Here is a 21,290-nt window from a genome sequence, read left to right as displayed (position 1 = left end):
AAGGAAATTTACTATGGGGCGGGAATAGCCGAGCCTTGGCTTGAAACATCCAGAGCTCAACCTGGGGCCCCAAAAGCCACTTGAAGGTCGACCTGGCCCCCAGGTCCTGCACAAGCTTTGCAGGCACAGACGCCCAAGCTTTAGGCAGGTCGCTGGCTTACGAGGAGAAAATAGTCCCTGGGAGCACGAAGGAGGGACTCGGCCAGGCCCACCAAGAGGGAGTCCTTTAATAGAGATCGGCACAGACAGGAGACACAACAGCCCAGGCGCCCTGCTCGCACAGGCTGGGGCCCTGAGCCAACAGATGCAGTGGCTTCCTCCTCCCCCACCTGGGTGTGGGCCCATGGGGTGGAGACAGAGAGGTGGCTTTAAAAAACACAGCTGTACTAATTCTTCACTTTCACAGAGAAGGGGAACTTGGGAGCGCAGCCCGCTAGAGAATCTTTACACAGAGCTGAATCTGAGAGCCCACCCACCCACCTCGGCCAGGCCGAAGCTCACTGTCCCCCACCCATTGGAGGTTCCTCCCTGATCTGTCTGCACATGGGAAGGAGCAGAGCGCACAGGGAGACCGGGCTGTACAACAGGAACATGCTGGCTGGACAGCTGGCTCCCCTCTCCCAGCTGTTAGTGTTTCTACACTATGTACATTGTTGTGCTTTGTAGCTCCCCCACCCCGAGGCCTCTGCTTGAAGCTGGGGTGGGGAGAGGAACCTGACACCACACACGGCTGGGCTGCCAGAGCTCCAGGCCCCCAAGAGGCTGCCATTCAGCGAGGTTCCAAGAGCTGGACTGCTGGGCACAGGGGCCACTGGAGCCAAAGGCCCAGGGGACAGAGCCAGCCCTGCCAGATGCCCAGCTCTGCCCAGTGGAGGAGTTGTTGAAACAGAAGGATCAATGCTGGACAAGAAGCAGGCTGGGTGGGAGCAGGCAGGGGTGGAAGGACAAGGTGTGAGGCTGTGAGACCAGGGGCGTGAGATGTGTGTGTGGACAAGGCTGGACAGGGCTGGGCAGGGGCACCTCAGCAAAAACCGTTCTGCAGCAGCAGGCTTGGTAGAGGGAGGTGGCGAGGGCTGCCGGCCTGGGAGCCCCTCCTATCGAGCACAGGGCTGCTTCCAATTCAGGGGCAGGGCTGGCGGCAGAAGGCTCTGGCTCCAGGTGTGTTTTGGGGGAGGTTTGGGAAAGACCACCGGGTGTCCCATGGGGCTGGGCATGAAGGGCAGGGCTGTGGTGACATCTGTGAGCGTGTCCCCGCCGGGCTTGGGGTAAACACAGGATCAGTTGTTCTCAAACAGAGAAAGCAGGTCGTCATTGTTGTTCGTAGGGAGGTCGGGTGGGCCCAAGTAGGACAGTAGCTCATCAGGGTTGGTCAGTTCCGGGAGCAGCTGAGGACAAAGTGAACTCTGTTAGCAGCTTTGGTCACTGACTGGCCACACCTGAGTGACCATCCTGTCACCACATCCCGGCCCTGTCTCCAGGCACAGTGGGGATGCTGAGCAGCCCCTCCTCACACACAGGCCGGGTGCGGGGCCCCACCATAGGCCTGCATGTGCTCAAAGAGGCACACGCCACCCCCTGGGACCTCCCTGCAAGGTTGCTCTGGGGCCAGAACAGCTCGCAACATGCTGTTCAATACCACCAGGAAATGGGATGTGAGGGAGTGCAGCCACTCCACACTCCCTCTGTGCATCAGCCTGGGTGGGGATCCCCACCGTGATGCCCCAAGGTGAATGCTGGTGGTGGAATTCCATGCCCCTAGGATTTTCTGCTTGGAGCTGTTCTTCCTAACTTTTTCATGTTGAACTTCTAGAATGAGTTTCATGTTGAACTTCTAGAATGAGTTTCTATTATGGTCCAGGGACAGTCAGTTCTGTCCTTCATGTACTGAGTTTGCACTCCCATTCCACCTGTGAGTCAAGACCCAGGGCTACTGAGCAAATGGACAGACGAAATTTGACTCTAAGGACCGTGCTGTCAGCTTCCAGTGCAGTCTCCTCTGAGACTCTGCGTCCGCCCGTACGGCATCCAGGCCCCTCATGAACACAAATGTGGTACATCGCATCCCACCCGCAGCTACTCCAGGTATCTAATTCATGAACAAAAGCTGCATTTAGTTGACCTTATCTGACCGGCTCTCTGAGGGGTCAGTCTTCCCTTCCAGAACACACCTGGAACAGACACACCACCTCTAGCCCTGGCTCCCACGCACTCCCCAGCATGGGGCCTGGTACTCACGTCCAGAGCTGGTTCTGGGGCCTCCCCGGCTCCAGACATGCTGGGGGGCCCCATCACGCCTGTGGCAGGACTGAAGGCCAGTTCACCCGTAGGTCCTAAGCTCGCTTGGCCCAAGGACTGCCGGGACGCTGGGGGAGGGTTTGAATGGTGCAGCTGGGGACCTGGAGGGGCCCCAACGTTGGAGGTGTGTAGTCCTGGTGTCCCAGGATTGTGAGTGGGGTCCAGGTGACCTGCTGGTGCCATCTGAAGACAGAGAGAAGAACTTGTTAAAACAGCTCAGGGGCTCCCCTGGGGAGACAGGGCCCCTTGGCCTCTCGGCTTGGCACTGACCTGGCCTGGGAGGCAGGCGGTAGACTTCTCTGAAGTCAGGAGGCTGCTGGGAATGTCAGACTGGTAGGAGATGGGGGGTGGCCCCGGGGTGAACTCAGCAAGGGTTGGGGTGCTGGGCGTGGTGGGTGGGAAGGACTCAGGGAAAGTTCCAGGCCCCAGGAAGCTGGAACCTGTGAGAGGAGAGTTGGGGCCTGGGTGAGGGCTGGGGAAGGCCACCGCTGGCAGAGGAGCCAGGAGGGAGGCTGGCTGTGGCATGGGTGGGACTTGCAGTGCTCACCCACAAACAACAGCGGGTTTTGCAGAAGTCGCTATTTGGAAAAGGGCATTTCTTCTCATTGCTGCCAAGGGAATTGGCCTTGGGACATTCCTAGGAGTGAAGGTCTCGGAGGTTATAGGAATGGGAGCAGCCACAAACAAACGCACCACGCGTGTGAGGTGGGTCCCAGAGGGGGGCCCCAGATGGGGCCAGTCCTGTGAGGTGTTCCAGCCAGGAGCCCCTTAATCCAAACGGGGAACGAAGGGTGGAGGCCCCACTGTCTGTTTCCTGGGACCATAGCCGAGACTGTGCCTTCACCGCCACGTCCCTGAGATGGGAGGGGCTGGAGGTGCCCCGCGGCATGTTTTGTGTGGCAACACTGATAACCTAGGTGTGTGACCTGCATAGCCACATTCTTGCAGGTGAGGAGACTGATCTGGGGAGAGGAGCCATATGCCCAGGGTCATCTGAGGTTCAAGGCTAGCCTGCTGTACTTACCCTGGCCAGGGTAGTCGCTGGGGGCAGGGACTGAGGGGGGCTGCAGGGGGGCAAAAGGGGCAGCGCCGGGGCCCAGGGCGGCGATCATCTCCATCACGCTGGGCATGAGCACGTGGGCGGGGCTCACGGTGCGGCAGCGCTTCAGTGCCGGCCCATCCGGCTCCTCCTTGATGTGCATGTCAGGCTTCACGGGCACTGGCTTCCAGCTGCACGTGGGGTCGATGGTGATCTCCTCATAGTCAGAGCTGGGCAGGGACAGGTGGGGAATGGTTACCTCCTGGCCTGCTGCTGGCCCGGCACCCACTGCCCCTCCCAGCCCTGGGCTGTTTCCAGGCAGGTTCCCCCACTCAAATGCTTGCTTCCACCCAGCACCTTCCACATCGAGCAGGACGCTGGGCCCAGCACCAACACTCAGGTAGGACACACACGCTGTCTCTGGCCTGGAATCCAGCCTGCTCCATGCCGGAAAGAGGCTGGAAGGCTGCACTTGGCAAGGGACATCCCCCGACATGTCCTGGGGCTGCCCTCCAGTGGCCACAGATGCAGGGATCACAGGAAGAGGATGCTTACTTCTGAATGTAAATCAGGATGCCCAGCATGTACTGGTCCACCTCCAGGCCCTCCAGCAAAGCTGTCTTGCTGTGGGGAAAAAAAGGGACACAGCTCAGAGACCTTGCACAACCCTGTCCTGGGCACAGGCCCTGTCATTTCTCAGCCCTGTCAGCTGTGACCCTGCATGAGGCAATCCTGTGTGAGGCAACTGAACAAGGTAACTCTGTGTGAGCTGACCCTATGTGAGGTGACAGTACAAGGTGACCCTGTGTGACTGACCCTTGTGTGAAGTGAAAATACGAGGTGATCCTGTGCATGTGGTGACCCTGTGTGAAGTGACTCTGCACAAGGTGACTGCATGAGATGACCCTGCATAAGGCCACCCTATACGAGCTCTCTGCACTGAGCTGCACAACCCCAGTCCATGCAGTGACTTCTCCCAGCAGGCTCGTATCTTTGATGATGCTGTTGGAGGTTTCACCCATGAAAGCCTCTAAAAGCACCAGCCCCTCCTCCATCACACGCTGCATCTGAGACTCACTTGCACACAGGACACCTCCAAGTCCCCCGCTCACAGTTGAGCTGCAGATACGACTCCAGGTCAAAGCACTGTAGAGAAATGGGAAGAAAGTCAGTTTCTCATTGTGGGTAGGACAGGGAAAATCTGGTCACTCTGCGATCCATTTTCAGGAATGTGTGACTTATTTACATGCATAACTGAGATACTGCATGTACCAGGTTTTCACTGCAACATCATTCTAATGGATCAAGGTTGGGAACAGCCCAAACAGCTCTCACTGAGACTGGAATGCCATGTGGCCAAAGCAAGCATCAGGCAGCTGTGCTGACTGGGACCCACTTCCAGAACATGGTGTTTTTGTTTTGTTTCAAGACAGAGTCTCGCTCTGTCACCCAGGCTGGAATGCAGTGGCTCGATCTCAGCTCATTGCAACCTCCGCCTCCCAGGTTCAAGCGATTCTCCTACCTCAGCCTCGTGAGTAGCTGGGATTACAGGCACACACCACCATGCCCCAGCTAATTTTTGTAATTTTAGTAGAGACAGGGTTTCACCATGCTGGCCAGGCTGGTCTCGAACTCCTTACCTCGATCCGCCCACCTCAGCCTCCCAAAGTGCTGGGATTACAGGTGTGAGCCACCGCGCCCAGGCTCAGAACATGGTGTTAAAAGAAGAAAAACGACAGCACAGAGCAGTTTGTGCAATAGGGACCACTATGTAACCACAGAGACAGTGGGCTGTGCATCTACTTGTTCATACCCAGAGTATTTCTGCAAAGACAGACGCTAACGATGGTCACCCTTGGGGGTAGAGCAGGAAGACTGGACCCTGCAATCTTATGCCTTTCAAAACTTGAACCCATGAATGAAGCAGGCAGTAAAAAAGTTAGTAAAATGATAATTATATTTGGAAGAAAAAATAGCCTAGTCTTGGAGGAGCCAGGCCCACCTGCCTCCTTGGCATGGGAGGCCTGTCCTGTCAGCCTGACAGCCAAGGCACTCGGAGTTCACATCTGTCCAGAGAATGACACTGATGTATCGACTCAAGATATTTTAGCAGCAGCAAATTCCAGCAAGACTCTGCAGTAACCACCTACCTGTATGTGGCGACAGTCATGACCTCGGGCAGGGAGCTGGATCCTGCGGAAGGTGATGGGGCACTTCAGGGACACCTTGATAGCTGTCTGCTCCACCCCGTCCTCTCCGTTGGGCCCAGGGGTGCCAGGGATGGTGCCGCTGCTGAAGTTCCGCTTTACTGACATCAACAAGGTAAAGGACTTGAGTAAAGGGTCCCCAAGATGGGGAGGTGTGAATGGGGATGCCAACGAGGCAGGGACCCAGTCACTGACCCACTGACAGCTCTGAGGGGCCACCTGGAGCTAACCACTGCCCCTACTGCAGAGCCACCTGTCCAAGGAGAAGGCCTGGTGTGACATGAGGAGGTGCCCACAAGGAGGATTGTTGGGCTTGGGCATGGGCCACACAGAATGGGGATGGCTGCCTGGCAGCTGAGGGGCAGGAGCCACTCACTCTTGGTGATGCAGTGCTCAGCAGGCAGGAGGCGCTTTTTGAGGAGGCCCTGCAGCACCGAGCGGACGGATGGGCGGTGCACTAGCTGCAGCACGAAGAGGTGGGACTGCAATACAACGGGAGGATGTCATCAGGGGGACTTGGGCCAGGGGCCACCCTGGCCAGGTAAAGGGTGTGCTGGGGGGTGTGTGTCAGGGGCTGCCAGGTGGGGGAGGGACAAGGCTGAGGGCAGGGTGAGCTGGGGGTGGGGGTTCAGCCAACAAAACTCCTCAATGGCTTGGCCCCATCCAGCTGCCTTTCCTGGCCTCAGCGCCCTGCCCACGCTTGTATCCATCTCTACAGCTGTGCTGGGCATCCTGCCGGTCTAACCATTGCCTAGTCACCACTTCTCCATGAAGAGAATCACCTCAAGTCCCCTTGAACGTTCCCCCTGCTCGCACATCCACAGTCACAGATGCTGGGTCTGTGTTGACATCTGCCACATCCCCGACAATGTGGTGTGTGGCCAACCCGTCCCCAAGGCCCTCATGCCCAGGCTGACTAGTGCACTCATAAGCCATGTCTTTCTTCTCTAGCCCAAGGGTGACCCTGATGCTTGCTAGAACCGGTAATGCTTGATCAGCCGGGGACTCCGAGCTCCAAGAGCTTTCTGCATATCCTGGTTTCTCTTACATAATTAATGTGAGCATCAAATCTAGTCAATTTATTCTAACTGGAAAACAGCTAGGGTATATTACTGGATCGCTTTCTTAAAGGGCAAGGATGACAGATTAAAATGGAAATACAAGGCAGTAACAAAGAGAAGCAACGCATTTTTCTGAAATAATAAAGCCCCCACGTCCTGCTCTCCACCCTGCAAGGGGGCACACATGCTACAGCAGGCGGTGGACAGCAAAACAGCAGGCGGCGGCATGATCTGATGGTGCTGCAGGCCGGCCCGCCCATGTCCTGGCTCCGCTCCCACTGCGCCGCTGGGCCAGGCCCCGCCCACACCCCGCCCCACCCCACGGCACCGCTGGGCCAGGCCCCGCCACACCCCGCCCCACGCCACAGCACCGCCCCCTCGGCGCAGGACACGCACGCAGCAGCAGGCGGTGACGGTGATCTGGATGGTGTTGCGGCCTGGCTGGCACACATGCTTCAGGTAGAGTGGCTTGTGCGAGGTCTTGTTGTCGCCACGCTCGATGGTGAGCGGCGTGGCATTGACGCTGACCTGCACCGAGGCTGGCCAGTTGGTGTTCATCTGCCGGTCCTCGTGGTGGTAGCACTTGAATTGCAGCTCCAGGTCAGGCCTGCTCAGGAAGATGGGTGGACACCCAGAAAACAGGCCCTGAGAGTGTGGGAGGAGGAACAGAGCCTCGTGGGGGTCAGGTGGGGGCCAGGCGGAGCTCACCTCATTATCAGGGTCTTGTAGACTGAGTCTCGCAGCTGGAAGACGTGGTTGCTTACAGCCAGGTTGTGCTGCAGGCGGAAGGGCTCCAGGACCACCCCATCGCGCACAGGGAAGGTCAGCCGCAACTCGTCACAAGGCCCGCTTCCTGGGAGCAGAGGCCACTGGCTGTGAGCTGGGTTGCCCCAGCCAGAGCGTCTTGTGTCACTCAAGGAGGGCAGCGGCTCCCCAGCCACCTTCCCCGCAGGGACCTTGGTGAAGGGAGCCCCTCCTGTCAGGCACTGCTTGGCAGGCCTGAGTGGTGCCCTGGGGCTGGGGCCACGGGCAGCATCTCTCCTGAGGCCTGGGCATTCGGTCGTGATGTTCTGTCTTGCCTCCTGCCTCAGCAGCCCAGCCCAGTGTCCCCTAAACCATAATAGGGGAACATGTCCCCAACCCAGACAAAAGGTGTTTCCAGTGCTTTCAGAGAGACTGGGAGGCCAAGGTGTGTGAAGGCCTCCTGCAATTGCCCTACAGCTCTGTTTAGAGTTCTACGATCCCAACTTCTGCTGCTGTGGTCTCCCTGGAATGGGCTTCCAGGGTTCATAAATCCCCTGAAATTATATACAACATTTTGTGCACAGGGGAGAGAAGAGCCACAGCCTCCTTTGCAAAGAAAGCCACAAACAGAACAAAAAGGTGAAGGCTTGGCACTAAGCGACTTGTCTTTAAGAAGATGGAATCCTTGGCCTTTTTTTTTTAAGACAGGGTCTTGCTTTGGGACCCAGGTTGAAGTGCAGTGGCAAGATCATACTCACGGTAACCTTGAACTCTTGTGCTCAGCCTCCCAAGGTGCTGGGATTACAAGTGTGAGCCACCACACCCAGCCCTTTTCTTAGGGATATGGCAGCCATCCCCTGTCCCCCAAGCTCCTACAGGACTCTCTGGAGTCCTGTGATTCCCCCATGCCCACCCTGGCCTTGTCACCCCGCTGTCCCAAGAGTGGACAGACTTACCAGAGGGCGATGAGTGCAAGGAGTTGAGGTTGGGCTTGAGATCAGGCAAGAAGGGAGACTTGACCTCTTGGTTTGGTGACATGTAAGGGATGCTGCTGCTTGGGGTCATGGGTGGCGTGGGGTTCCCTGGCAGTGGGGAACTGGGATAGCCCGGGATGGAACGGGTAGGCTGTAGGGTTGAGCACAAACAGTCAAGGCAGATTGCCAGGGTGGATGGGAGTGGAGTCTGTTCACGGCGCACCCACTGGGAACCATGATAACAGAGGTGGACAGGAGGCGGCCCCAGGGGTGCCTGCCCGGTCGCCCTCTCTCCATATGCCCACCCTGTGAGCCTCCCGGCCCATCCTCCCGGCCAGGCCCCCTACCCCACTCAGGCCAGGTTGGCTGTAGCTGACGCTGCCCCCGTTGAAGCTGGCGCCCTGCCCGTTGAACTGCTCTGTGGGCTGCGGGAGAGAAAACTGCATGCACCTGGGGCTCCAACCTGACCCCTGCCGGGCCCCCTGGACCTGACCCTAGAAGCCCACCATACACGGTCTTCTTTACACTCTCTTGTATTTTCCAAATAATCTACAAGTAACACTACTTAAAGCAATCATAGCCACAGAGGAAAATGATCAAACAGGTTGGAGGGGCTGAAAAGACAAAAGCACGCTAAGCCCTCCTCCTCTCCTCCCCCAAGCTGCACCACCCGGCGCACCCAGGATCCCAGGGAGGTAGGCTCTGCCCATGCACCCAGAAAGGGTGCATGGCCAGCAGCGAGGGCCTGTCCTCTCACTGGATTTCTCTGCAGCAAGTAGAAGGAATGACACTTTTCCATAAAGAACATTCAAATGTTTTGGGTACCCGCCTGCTGCTCCCTGCACAGGATACCCGAGATATATGAATCTTGTAGAGGGTCCTTTCGGAACTGGATCCCAAACCCCAGGAGCTGCTCCTGCACTGGTCAGAATGCCCCCACCCCCCACCCCCCATCTCCTGTAGAGCTGTGGTCCATGAGCACACATGGACCTACACATCCTGCTGGCCCCTTTAGCCACCCTGTCGCTCTCGAGGACAGGACTGCCCCAAGGTCCCCTGTCCCACAGCACTCAGCATGGAGCCCGGCACAGGGCCTGGAGGAGCCTGCCCTACCTTATAATGCAGTCCCGTGGGGCCAGGCACGGACAGGGACTGGGTCATGCCCTGCTGCAGGGGCAGCCTGTGCCCAGGGTAGGAAGGGGAGGGGGCAGGGGGCTGCCCAGGGCTGGGCGCAAACTGGGCGGTGCTGGGTGCGTACTGGCCTCCTTGCAGATACTGCTGCCCTGGATACACCTGAAAAAGAGGCAAAATGCCCGAGGGGAGAAAAAAGGCATCAGGGGAGCTGGTTCCAGAAGGAAAGTGGAGTCTCATGTGTGGCAGGGTTGGGGGAATGGAGATTTCCTGGTTCCCTTGAAGATCCTGCTGTGACACTGTCAGGCACAGGCAGTTCTCACATGCAGAAGCCTGTTTTTTTTTTTTGTTTTTTTTTAATTTGAGACAGTCTCACTCTGTTGCCCAGGCTGAAGTGCAGTGGTGCAATCTTGGCTCACTGCAGCCTCCACCTCCTGCGTTCAAGCAATTCTCCTGCCTCAGCCTCCCAAGTAGCTGGGATTACAGGTGCACACCACCACGCCTGGCTAATTTTTTTTTTTTTTTTTTTTGATGGAGTCTTATTCTGTCACCCAGGCTGGAGTGCAGTGGCATGATCTCAGCTCACTGCAACCTCTGCCTGCTGGGTTCAAGCAATTCTCCTGCCTCAGCCTCCCAAGTAGCTGGGACTGCAGGCGCCCGCCACCACACCCGGCTAATGCTTTTTGTATTTTTATTAGAGATGGGGTTTCACCATGCTGGCCAGGCTGGTCTTCAACTCCTGACCTCGTGATCCACCCGCCTTGGCCTCCCAAAGTGCTGAGATTACAGGCGTGAGCCACCACGCCCGGCCTAATTTTTTCTATTATTAGTAGACATGCGGTTTCACCACATTGGCCAGGCTGGTCTTGAACTCCTGATCTCAAGTGATCCACCTGCCTCAGCCTCCCAAAGTGTTGGGATTACAGGCATGAGACAGCATGCCCGGCTTTTGCTTTTTTTTTTTTTTTGAAACAGGGTCTCACTCCTGTTGCCCAGCCTGAAGTGCAGGGGAGCGATCACAGCTAACTGCACCCTCAACTTTCTGGGTTCAGGCGATCCTCCCACCTCTGCCTCCCAAGTAGCTATGACTACAGCCACATGCCACCACACCAGGCTAATTTTTGTAGAGACACGGTTTCGCCATGTTGCCCAGGCTGGTCTCAAACTCCTGAGCTCAAGGGATCCACCCTCCTTGGTTTCCCAAAGTGCAGGGACTACAGGCGTGAGCCACCATGCCCAGCCAGAAGCCTGCTCTTTACCACAGCTCTAAAGAGTGCCTGGGTGAGGGAGTTGGTACCCAAGGCCCCAAACTAGGTGACCTGGACACTCACCTCAGAGTAGGTTCTCTTGACCCCCTGTCGGGGCAGTGGCTGGGCCTGGGGAGGCCCAGGATACCCATGTTGGGGCAGACGCTGCCCTGCATACAAGGTTGTCATTCCTGCTGCCCGGGTGGGGTTCATAGCCAAGGGGGAGAGGCCAGAGGGGCCCATCACCCCTCCTATGCCAGTAGGGTTCATGCCAGCGGGGACACTAGGCCCCCGGGGACCTCCATGCTGCAGAAACTGGCTGTTAAAAGACTGTCCGGCCCCCATCTAGGAAGAGAAAAAAGGATGGTCCAGGTCCCACCCACAAAGGGCTCCAAAAGATAGGCATAAAACCCACCCACCCACCCATGTGGGCACCATACCCTTTCACAGGACACCCCAGAAACCTCTCCCCTCAGACCCTCACTCCTTCCCACACATCTCTCTTTTACTGGCTTCATGAGCCCTGGCATATTCCATGCTTGTCCCTGGAGCCCACTGTCTGGCTGAGTACCTCCTCCCAGGCCCTCAGGCTGGCTGCCATGTGGGAGGAGCTGCTGAGGGGGCTCACCGCTCCATACTGGCTCAGCTCCTGGCTCTGCTTCTCCTGGAGAGCAGCCACGGTGGCTGTGGCTGTGGCGGTGGCAGTGGCTGCCGCAGCAGCCACAGCCGCAGCAGCTGCCGCTTGCGTGAAGTCAGTGGAGGGTCTTGCAGCATGTGAGGGGAGGCCCAGGCCCCCCGGGCCGCCTGCATACCTGCAGGAGACACAGGATTGCCACGCTCTCTGCGTGGGCTCATGAGGGCCAGGACTGTGCTCGCCCCAGAGGCATGCAGCACCCAGGGGGAGCCCATTCTTTCTAGACCCTCCACTACAGCTGTCAGGAAGCAGAGAGGGAACGTCCAGCTGATCAGCGCCACAGTTCTGAGGTGCCTGCCAGATTGATGGCTCCTAGCATACCTGCCAGGTGAGGGGACTTGCTTACCCGGTGGTGAAGCCGGGGGCCCCAGGGTAACCCCCGCGGCTGTACACGCCTTGCTGCACGTAGCCCTTGTTGGCGCCGCCTTCAGCAAACGCCTGCTGTCCCAGGCACTGTGGGGAGGTCAAGGCGGAGCTGCCCCCTGCCACACCAGGCATCATGGAGCTGCCAGAGGGACTCCCTGCAGGGCCCATGGGGTTCCCCAAAACCTATGAGGAAGCAGGAATCACCAAAGGGAACCAGCCAAACAATGTGCTTCATGCAGCAGCTCCAAAGTGCTAGAAACCAACAGGCCTGGCAAGCGGGTTGGGGGAGAGGTGGGGGGGACAGGGTATAGCACGGGAAGCAGGGAAAGCAGCTGTCCACAGGTAGGTTGGGGCATTTTGTGAAGGCTAGGTGAAGACAGGAGAAGAAAATCCCACAGCAGGTGTGGAAAGAGAACCAGTGTCCAAAGACTTAGGGGACTCAGGAGGCCCCATCCTCATGTCATGCCTCAGCCTCTCTGTCCTCACCTCTCAGCCTCTTCGTCTCTCAGAGCTCTGAGGAGGCACTAAGCACTGCCAAGTGCTGGGAGGCTCTGTCTGCTCGGGGGTGGGGCACCAGTGGGTGCTTACCTGGCTCTGTGTCGCGTTGCCAACTCCCCACACAGTAGTGACCACGGACAGCGATCCAGCCGGCTGAGTGGCGCTTTGTTGCCAAGGCACAGACTCATACGCGAATGAACCATCACTGCAGGGAAAGAGGCTGCTGAGGCCTGGGTCAGGAAGCCACTGGTGTCCAAGAGTCTAGGATCTTCCAGAAATGCCACCCCCAACCCCAGGGCCTGAGGGGTGGGCAGAGGAGCCCACACTCACCCGTGTGGCGCGGGGGGCAGGGCAGGTTTCATGGGGTTCATGGAGTTCATTGGCAATGGAGCAGCCTACAGGCCGGGTCTGACGGTTTTTATCTGGAACTCAGCTGCTCTGGCTGCCCGACAGGAAGGAAGGGATGTTAGCTGCGATGCAGCCAGGAGACCCTTTCAGCAGGGTGGAGGGACCCCGGTGCCAGCAGGCCCCACCTCTTTCTCAATAAGGGACCCCTGGGCTCTGATGGCAGGCAAGGCAGTGGAGGCGCCTAGTACTGACCCACCCCACTCACTCTGGTGAGGCTCTGCCCCCACAAATACAGCCTGGAGGCCAGCATGAACCCTTTCTGACCAGGCCCTGCCACCCAGAGTCCCTGGATCAGCCCTAGAGATGGACTTCCTGATTCCAAATACTTTCCCCACTCTCCCGCCCACACCGAGGCCTGGCTATCCATCTAAAGCCAGGGACAATCCTAGCTACCCCATGGAAACTGGGGTTTAGAGAGGAGCCAGTAGCCAGTAACCCCACAGAAGGCCCTGGGGTGAAGGACAGAGGGCCAGTGGAGGTGAGGGGACTCCCTGCTCAAGGTCTTGTCTACCCTGAGTAGCCCAGGTAGGGGCATAGGCGGTTCTGGAGGCCAGGGGCTGAGAAAGCCAAGGAGGAGAGTGCAGGGGTGCGGTGATCACAGCAGTGCAGTGGTCAACCAACAACTCTCCATCCTGGCCTTGGGGAGGGACATGCAGGATACCTCCTGAAATGGGGTGTGGGGCCAGTAACCTGGGCTCTGGCTAGCAGCCCCTCCCAACAAGAAGGCCCTCTTTAGGGTAGTAGAAGGGCTCCAGGCCAGGGGACCTCAGAACTGACCCAGATTCCACCAAGTGGGGGCTGCCCGAGGCTGATATGGTCATAGGGGCCAGGCAGGCAGACCCACTGGCCCATCCATGACACCCCCAGGAGAGGGCAGGGACACACAGCACAACAGATGGAGGGTGGGCACCCACAGACCTGGCAGGGACTGTGACTTGGCCAGTGTTTCTAAGAAAGGGGCTGGGGAGACACTGAAGTGACTCTGCAAGATGGGGCTGAGTGGATACCAGTGACCTGGTGCTCAGGACAGAGCAGCAGAGGGGGTGTGTCAGGGAGGACGCATGCAGGACCACAGTGCTGGCACCATGGGACTTCCATGTGCCATGCTAAGTTTGCTCTCCCCATTTAGTAAATAAGCCACGGAAGTGACCACACCTTCAGGCTGCTTCTGAGTGCCACGCCTTCCGACACTGCCACAAGCAAGCCCCTTACCAAAGCAGGCCCAGACGTGCCCTGGGGCCCTGCCCCTGAGTGTCCCTGAAGGGCCCTCACTGGCACTACCCTGGGTTCTGACACTCCCAGGACCACCTGCCATGTCCACCTCTGCCTGCGTGGGCTATCCACAGAGGAACACTGGCTGCAGCACAGGAGAGGCCGCTTCAGCTGTTTCTCAGGAGTCCCCAGGCATGCTCGCCTTGGATACTACTCCCTTTTAGGGCCTACAAGGCTGCCACACACACAGACATGCCACCTGAGGCGTGCTGACCACTGGTGCCATCCTGCCATCGCAGCACTCACATGACCTCTCCCTGCCCCAGGAGAGGGTGGCCCCGCATTCATCTAGGCTGCCATTTCTTGTGCTGACCGAGGGCCTCACCAATGGAGGTAGGAACAGCCTCACCCCTCAAAATATAGACCTGGAGATTCTGAGGGCGAGCTGTGTGCCCCGGGCCCCAGAGCAGGTGAGAAGTAGAGCTGAGCTCTGCCTGGGGAGTCTAAGCATGTGGCCTTTCACTGGATCTTCCCATCACCGAGCACTGGGACTGGGGGGTACCAATTAGGGAAGAGGGAGAGGGCAGTGTTCTGGACTTCCTCACACCCTCAGGGGAGGCAAGACTTGATTCCCAGCCCATAGGCTCCTCCCCTTGCTCCCCCAGACCAAGTCCTGCCCAGGAAGCAGGGGTGAGGAAAACCAGGGGCTGATGGCTCCAGAAGGCTCCAGGCACCTGGACTCTGGGCAAGAACAGGCCTGGGAGCTGAGATGGCCCAGCCAGGCAAGGTAGGGGTGGCAATCCCAGTCCCACAGCCTGACTCAGGAATAGTGATGTTGGGGGACAGAGGAACCTGCCAACAGCCAGAAATTCCTCCCCAGAACTGCTGGGTGGGGCCTTGAGCAGCCATACACAGATTTTAGGACTTAGAATATAGATATGGTAATCAAAACTGTGTGGTACCAGCATGGGAACAGAACCATGGGCCAACAGGCGAGACCAGAGAATCTGAAATTGATTTGCACAAATAGGCCCAAACGATGTCTGACAAAGGTGTGAGAGCAATTCAAAGGAGGAAGGACAGCCTTTCCAACCAATGGTGCTGGGACAATGGAGCCACTGGGCATCAAAACAACAAACAAAAAACACCTAAACTTCACACCTTATACAGAAAGTAACTCAAAATGGTTTATAGATTTAACTGTAAAACATAAATCTATAAAATATTCAGGAAAATATATAGGAGAAAATCTTTGTGATCTAGGCCAAAGAGCTCTTAGACCTGATACCAAAGGCATGATCCATAAAAGAAAAAAATTGATAAACTGGACTTCATCAAAATTAAAATTTTTCCTTTGTGAAAGGCCCTGCTAAGAGGATGAAAAGATAAGTTACAGGCCAGGAGAAATATCTGCAAGCTGCATATCCAACAAAGGACTAGTATCTAGAACATATAAAGAATTCTCAGCCAGGCACAGTGGCTCACACTTATAATCCCAGCACTTTGGGAGGCCGAGGCAGGAGGACTGCTTGAGCCCAGGAGTTAAGACCAGTCTGGGCAACAGAGTGAGACCCCCGATTCCTCAAGAAATTTAAAAATTAGCTGGGCGTGGTGGCATGCACCTGTGGTCCCAGCTTTTCAGGAGGCTGCAGTGGGGGGATCACTTGACCCCAGAAGGTGGAGGCTGGGGTGAGACATGATCATGCCACTGTACTCTAGCCTGGATGACAGAGTGAACCATGATTTAAAAAACAAAACAAAACAAAAAAAGAATTCTCAAAACTAAAAAAAAAAAAAAATTAAAATTAAAAACTCCAATTAGAAAATAAGCAAAAAACATAAAGAGACACTTTGCCAAAGAGAATATACAGATGGCAAATAAGCATAAGAAAAGATGCTCAGCATCACTAGTCAGTGGGGAAATGCAAATTAAAACCACAGTGAGATATCACTATACATCCATCAGAATGGCTAAAATAAAAAATAGTGACATCACTAAATGCTGGCAAGGAGAAACTGGATCTCTCACACATTACTAGTGGGAATGTAAAATGTACAGCTACTCTGGAAAACAGTCTGGCCGTATCATATGGAACTAAGCAAGCAGCTACCCTACTATGACCCAGCAACTGCACTTGTACACATTTATCTCAGAGAAATGAAAACTTATGTTCACATAAAAACCTGTACACAAATGTTTATAACTGCTTTATTTGCAAGAGCTATGGAATGGAAACAGCCCAGATGTCCTTCAATGGATGAATAGTTAAATCAACGGTGGTACATCCATAGCCTGGATGCAATATAAAGGAATGAACTACTGATATATGCAACAACCTGGATGAATCTCCAGAGAATTAATGCTCGGTGGAAAAAGCCAATCCCAAGAGGCTACATGGTGTATGATTCCTTTATTTAGCATTCTTGACACACCAAAATTAGGGAAATGGAGAACAGATTGGTGATTGCCAGGGGTTAAATGTGGGGGTAAAGAGAAAGGTACTAATCTCTTCTCCATTTCTGTAATTTTGGCAGGAGGAAGGTGGGCGTGAATATAAGAAGGCAACAGGCTGGGCACGGTGGCTCACGCCTGTAATCCCAGCACTTTGGGAGGCTGAAGTGGGCAGATCATTTGAGGTCAGGAGTTCGAGACCAGCCTGGCCAACATGGTGAAACCCCAACTCTACTAAAAACGTAAGAATTAGCTGGGCAAAAACTAACCGGGCGTATTGGTGGGTGCCTGTAATCCCAACTACTCCGGAGGCTGAGGCAGGAGAATCATTTGAACTCGGGAGGTGGAGGTTGCAGTGAGCCGATCGCACCATTGCACTCCAGCCTGGGCAGCAAGAGTGAAACTCCATCTCAAAAAAAAAAAATTGAAGGCAACAGGCTGTAACCTCTTTACTGTATCAATGTAGTGTCGTGGTGCAATGTTGCACTCGTTTTCCAAGATGTTACCATTGGGGGAAACTGGGTAAAGACCAGAATAAATCTCTCTGTGTCATTTCTTATAACGCACATGAACCTTTAATTTTTTTTTTTTTTTTTTTTTGAGATGGAATCTTGCTCTTTCACCGAGGCTGGAGTGCAGTGGCACGATCTCGGCTCACTGCAACCTCCACCTCCCAGGTTCAAGCGATTCTCCTGCCTCAGCCTCCTGAGTAACCAGACTACAGGTGTACACCACCATAGTCCATGCCTGGCTAATTTTTGTATTTTTAGTGGAGATGAAGTTTCGCCATGTTGGCCAGGCTGGTCTTGAACTCTTGACCTCAAGTGATCCACCCACCTCGGCCTCCCAAAGTGCTGGGATTAGAGGTGAGCACCACCGTGTCCAGCCAATAATTTCAAAATAAAAAGTTTAATTACAATACAACTGCTACCACCAGCCTTCTGTCTCCGCAGAACTGCTGTGACAATCCTTCCCCACTAGAAAGCTGGTTGGGTTGGCTGGCCACTTTGCTGTCCCAAGAAGAACAGGGAGGGAATCTGGCAGGCAAGCAGATGTGCCCCCTCCCCTGCCTGTGGTCAAAGGCCTCAAAGTGCAGGCAGCACTCTGTGCAGCACTGCCTCATTTTAGGTCACCTAGGGCAGCAGCTCCCCAATTGCAGCACATCAAAACCAGCTTGCAGCTGGTGATGACAGGCTGCCCAGCCCCACCTGAAGTCAGTAGGATGGGCTGCGGCCTAAGCCCAGAATTTCTAACAAGTTTGCAGCTACTGCTGCTGCTGGTCCAGGAACTGTAGTTTGAGAACCTCAGATCTAGGAAATGCAGTGAGCTGGGGAGAAGGGGCACAGGGCAGGTACAGGGAGGGGAGGAGCCCACAGCAGGCTCCTATGTCACATGAGCCTGGGGAATTCCACCCCTGATGGTTCTCTGCTGTGGACAGGGACCACAAAGATTTCCAGTTCCCTCTGAGCTTACTCTTCACTGCACAGGGGGATTTCCTGCCGACCTGAACTCATGCCTCTGGTCTCCTCTCTGAGGACAGTCTCTCTGAAAAGACTTCCAGTCTCCAGGTCTGGTATCCTTGACCCTGTGCCCCTGATGATAAGATAGTGTTCTGCATTGTGTGTGTGCAGATCCTCTTCCCATCTCCTGGCTTTGAGTCTGGGTTGGGAACAAGCCTGGAGCCTGGAATCTGGATCCCAGATCATGCAAGGCCCATGCCCACCAAGGGTCTTAGTGCCTGGCGCTTTCCTTGTAAACTAACTCCAGCTGGAAGCTAGGACCCCTTGAGAGATGGACAAGGTCAGTCTAGAGGGCCACAAGGCTTTCTCGGGGGTCAGATCACATCTTCCTCTAGACAGAGTTACAGAACTCACTACCCAGACCTCTCTTCCCCAAATGTCCCAGAGTAGCTGCACCCCCAAGTCTCCTGGTTGACCTCCTGAGCCTTGTTCCATGCCACCTCTCTGCCTGCCTAGTCAGCTAGGAGCAGGACCAGCAAGTGGGCCCTGTGGCAGGCAACGCTTCTCAATAGGTCACAAATCAGGACTCACTGTCTCCAAGATTGCAGGGTCAGGATCCAACCCAGGTGACAATGGAGTCAAAGGGTATTGAAGAAATGATGGCTGTGGAATGTTGCAGGAGCGGGGTCCTTGGTAGCAAAAAGTGGGGTACTCACATATACAGGTAGCTGAAAGTCCTGCCCCCTCTACCTGTAAGGCCACAGTACTAAAATGTCTAAGCGTGGGGCTAAGTCAGGATGCAGAGTTCATCAAAAAGTCCAGGAATAAGCAATGGCCCAGGCATGAGACATTTCAGTGAACAGCTGAAGGGACAACCTTAACCTGGCATCAGTTTACAATGTGTAAGATGGATATCTGGTAGCATCCTAGGACTGAGGACACATGACCACCTTCATGTCATCAGCCCTTGGGAGCTCAATCCCAATAATCAGGATGCTCCCCAAACATCTTAGGCCTGTCCTTCAGAAATCTACAACCGGCAACTGTCACCTGCTTGTTCTCTTCATTTACACTTCCAGCTTGTAACTATCCCCTGGGCATGACAAGGGCTAGAGGTCAGTACCTCTGGAAGTTAAGATTCCTTCACTTCTCCTGTTTCCACACTTAAGCATCAAGGGATGCCCTCTGGTTCTAGCTTGCCAGAACTTGGTGGTGAGTCTGTGTCCATCCTATCCGTAATCACCACGGTCTCAGACCAAGTCACATGTTCCGTGTGTGTCCCTGTGAAATCTGCGATGACACAAATTAAAGACACCACCATGGATGTTCTATAATACTGGAAAGAGGGTACCCTAGGGAGAAGGAGAGGCAGAACACTGCAGGGCAGAGGGTCCAGGGAATGGGAGGAGAGACACGGTAGGTGGAGGGGTAAACAAGGCACCGGGTGGAGGGCCGCGGTGAAGGACACCTGGCACTAGGGAAGACAAGGCACCTCAGGGGAGCAGGGCATCCTCACGCCTGAGCTTCAGTATGTCCAGTTTGGAAAGGGGTGTCCCCATCAAAACTGGCAGCTGGGGGCTGGCCGCTCAGCGTCGTTCAGCCCAGGAGCGGAACAGCTCCTCCGCGAGCAGGTGACGGCCTCAGACGGCCCCCACATCGCCGTGCTGGTGGGCACGTAAGTAGGAGCGGAGGGGCGTACCATGTAGGTGAGACTGCCTGGCCCCAGAGCTAGGAACGATCAGGTTGGAGCGAAGGCCCGGCCAGCCTTCATCGCTCAGGAGAACCCCGAGCGCCGCTTACACCCCTCGGCCAGCCTCCAACAAAGACTCAGGGGAGGGCTGGACGACCCTGACGCCCACGGGGCCGAGCCTGCCCAAGACCACGACGCACGCGTGGCAGGTGCCGGCAGGTGGGCGGCAGAGCCTCTAGCCCCAGCCCAGCTGTGAACCCTACCGTGGCGCCGCAGCGGAACCGGGGCGCCCCGGGCGACCAGCTACACCTGCCTGCCCGCCCGCACCTGCCGGCCCGCACCTGCCGCACCTGCCCGCCCCCGCCGGCCCACACCTGCCTGCGGGCGGCGTTGCCAGGGGCCACCCCCAGGGCCCCGCTCACCTCCGCCCGGCCTGGCCCGGCCCCTCGCCGTGGCGGCCCCCGGCCCGCGCCGCTCCATGCGCTCAGCCCGCCCTCCGCGCCGCCCGCCGCCCCGGGGCCGCCGCCACCCGCGCCATCGCGCCGCCGCCCGCTCCGAGGGCACAATGGAGCCGCCGCCGCGCCGCTCATGCATATGCATGACGCCGCGCAGCCGGCCCCGCCTCCCAGGCCAGAGCAGCAGAGCCCCGAGCCGGCGCTCGGGGCGGGGGCGGCCGCGAGCCCGAGCGGCCCAAAGCGGCAGGGTGGGGCCAGGGCCGCAGGTGGCTGGGCGGGCAGGAGACGCAGCCTGATCCCGACCTGCGCCCCCAGCCCCCTCCACACCTTTCTGAACGCGGCGTCGGCAGAGCCACTGCGCTCTTCCTGCTCGCAGTCCGCCGGGAGCGGGGCGGGGCCTGGCGGCGGAGGCGGGGCCAGGACGCCGGGGCGGGGCCGAGTGGAAGGAGGGGCCAAGGTGCCGGGGCGGGGTCGGGAGGAGGAGGCGGAGCCAGAGAGCCGGGGTGGGGCCAGGGCTCGGGGCGGGCCCCGGCGGAGGAGGAAAGGAAGAGTGAGTCCTTGCCCTTCCCCCACCCGCCCCGCCCGCGCCCCGCCCGCGCCCCCCCTGCTTCCTGGGAGTCCATTGCTCTGGCCCGGCGGGCGGGGACACGACTGGGAGACGGAGAGACCCAGGGTGCCACTTTTGGGAGGGGATCTTATTAAAGGACTCCGGAAGCCCCTCGTTAAAGCAGAAAACTAAACTTAACAAGTTCGCTTTCCTCACTGCTCTCTTTCCAGTGGTTCTCCTCCTGGAAAAAGTCACTATTGAGCTAGTCTAGCCTGATGGAATAGCCTCTCTGATCAGTTTCGATCTTTGAAATGCTATTATCAGCCTTTAAGTTATTCTTGACTTTTCCTACCGTAAGTTGAGGAAGACCACATTCTCTCAACTACCCATAATTAATTTTTCTTAATTGTGGTAAAATACACATAACGTAAAACTTACCATCTTAACTGTTTCCAAGTGTAGTTCTGTGGCACCAAGTACATTCACATTCTTGTGCAACCACCAACCGTCTCCAGGACTTTTTCATCTTCTCAAATGGAAACTCCATACCCAGTAAACACTAGCTCCCCATTCTTTCCTCCTCCTAGCCTTTGGCATTCACTATTCTACTTTGTCTCTAAATTAGACTACTCTAGTGGAATCATACATTATATGTCTTTTTGTGACAGTCTTACTTTAGTTAGCACAGTGTCCTCACTTCCATCCATGTTGTGGCATGTGTCAGAATTTCTTTCTTTTTCTTTCTTTCTTTCTCTTTCTTTCTTTCTTTCTCTCTTTCCTTTCTCTCTCTCTTTCTTTCTTTCTTTCTTT

At 56.3% G+C, this 21,290-nt stretch overlaps 1 protein-coding gene across 20 annotated transcripts; it reads right to left on the bottom strand.

The window, feature by feature from the left end:
• Positions 1-207: 207 nt before the first annotated feature.
• ZMIZ2 (zinc finger MIZ-type containing 2) lies at positions 208-20,392 on the bottom strand. 20 transcript variants are annotated; one of them, XR_010158845.1, is made up of 20 exons: positions 20,261-20,392; positions 12,587-12,698; positions 12,347-12,461; positions 11,739-11,941; positions 11,327-11,510; positions 10,783-11,043; positions 9,434-9,613; positions 8,668-8,745; positions 8,303-8,471; positions 7,311-7,455; positions 6,999-7,209; positions 5,918-6,023; positions 5,485-5,642; positions 4,413-4,480; positions 3,890-3,958; positions 3,320-3,564; positions 2,843-2,932; positions 2,566-2,735; positions 2,236-2,478; positions 208-1,385 (listed from the first exon to the last, which is right to left on the bottom strand). XR_010158845.1 is itself a non-coding variant. In XM_016945314.3 (20 exons), the coding sequence occupies exons 3-20, from the start codon at positions 12,634-12,636 to the stop codon at positions 1,278-1,280; spliced, it is 2,790 nt and encodes a 929-aa protein (XP_016800803.1). In that variant the 5' UTR covers positions 12,637-12,698; positions 18,912-19,078; positions 19,901-19,974; the 3' UTR covers positions 208-1,277. The 20 variants fall into 20 exon arrangements, 16 of the variants coding, with proteins under 16 accessions (XP_016800803.1, XP_054511564.1, XP_016800802.1 ...); XR_010158843.1 differs by lacking the exon at positions 20,261-20,392 and adding an exon at positions 19,901-20,028 and having other exon boundaries at positions 7,311-7,482; XR_010158844.1 differs by lacking the exon at positions 20,261-20,392 and adding an exon at positions 19,901-20,028.
• Between the last annotated feature and the right edge of the window lie 898 nt (positions 20,393-21,290).

The sequence above is a fragment of the Pan troglodytes genome, chromosome 6, assembly GCF_028858775.2.
Source record: "Pan troglodytes isolate AG18354 chromosome 6, NHGRI_mPanTro3-v2.0_pri, whole genome shotgun sequence".
Classification (NCBI taxonomy): Eukaryota; Metazoa; Chordata; class Mammalia; order Primates; family Hominidae; genus Pan; species Pan troglodytes.
Note: the sequence above shows the minus strand (reverse complement) of the source record. Positions and strands in the feature narration are given on the sequence as shown.

What these genes read in the sequence shown, in the direction of transcription:
- ZMIZ2 (XM_016945313.3), bottom strand. Translation starts at nt 12,636, where the DNA reads ATGAACTCCATGAACCCCATGAAACCTGCCCTGCCCCCCGCGCCACAC. An exon ending in TACAAGACCCTGATAATGAG is followed by an intron (nt 7,210 to 7,310) that starts GTGAGCTCCGCC and finishes CTTCCTGAGCAG; the next exon opens with GCCTGACCTGGAGCTGCAAT. An exon ending in ATGACTGTCGCCACATACAG is followed by an intron (nt 4,481 to 5,484) that starts GTAGGTGGTTAC and finishes ATTTCTCTACAG; the next exon opens with TGCTTTGACCTGGAGTCGTA.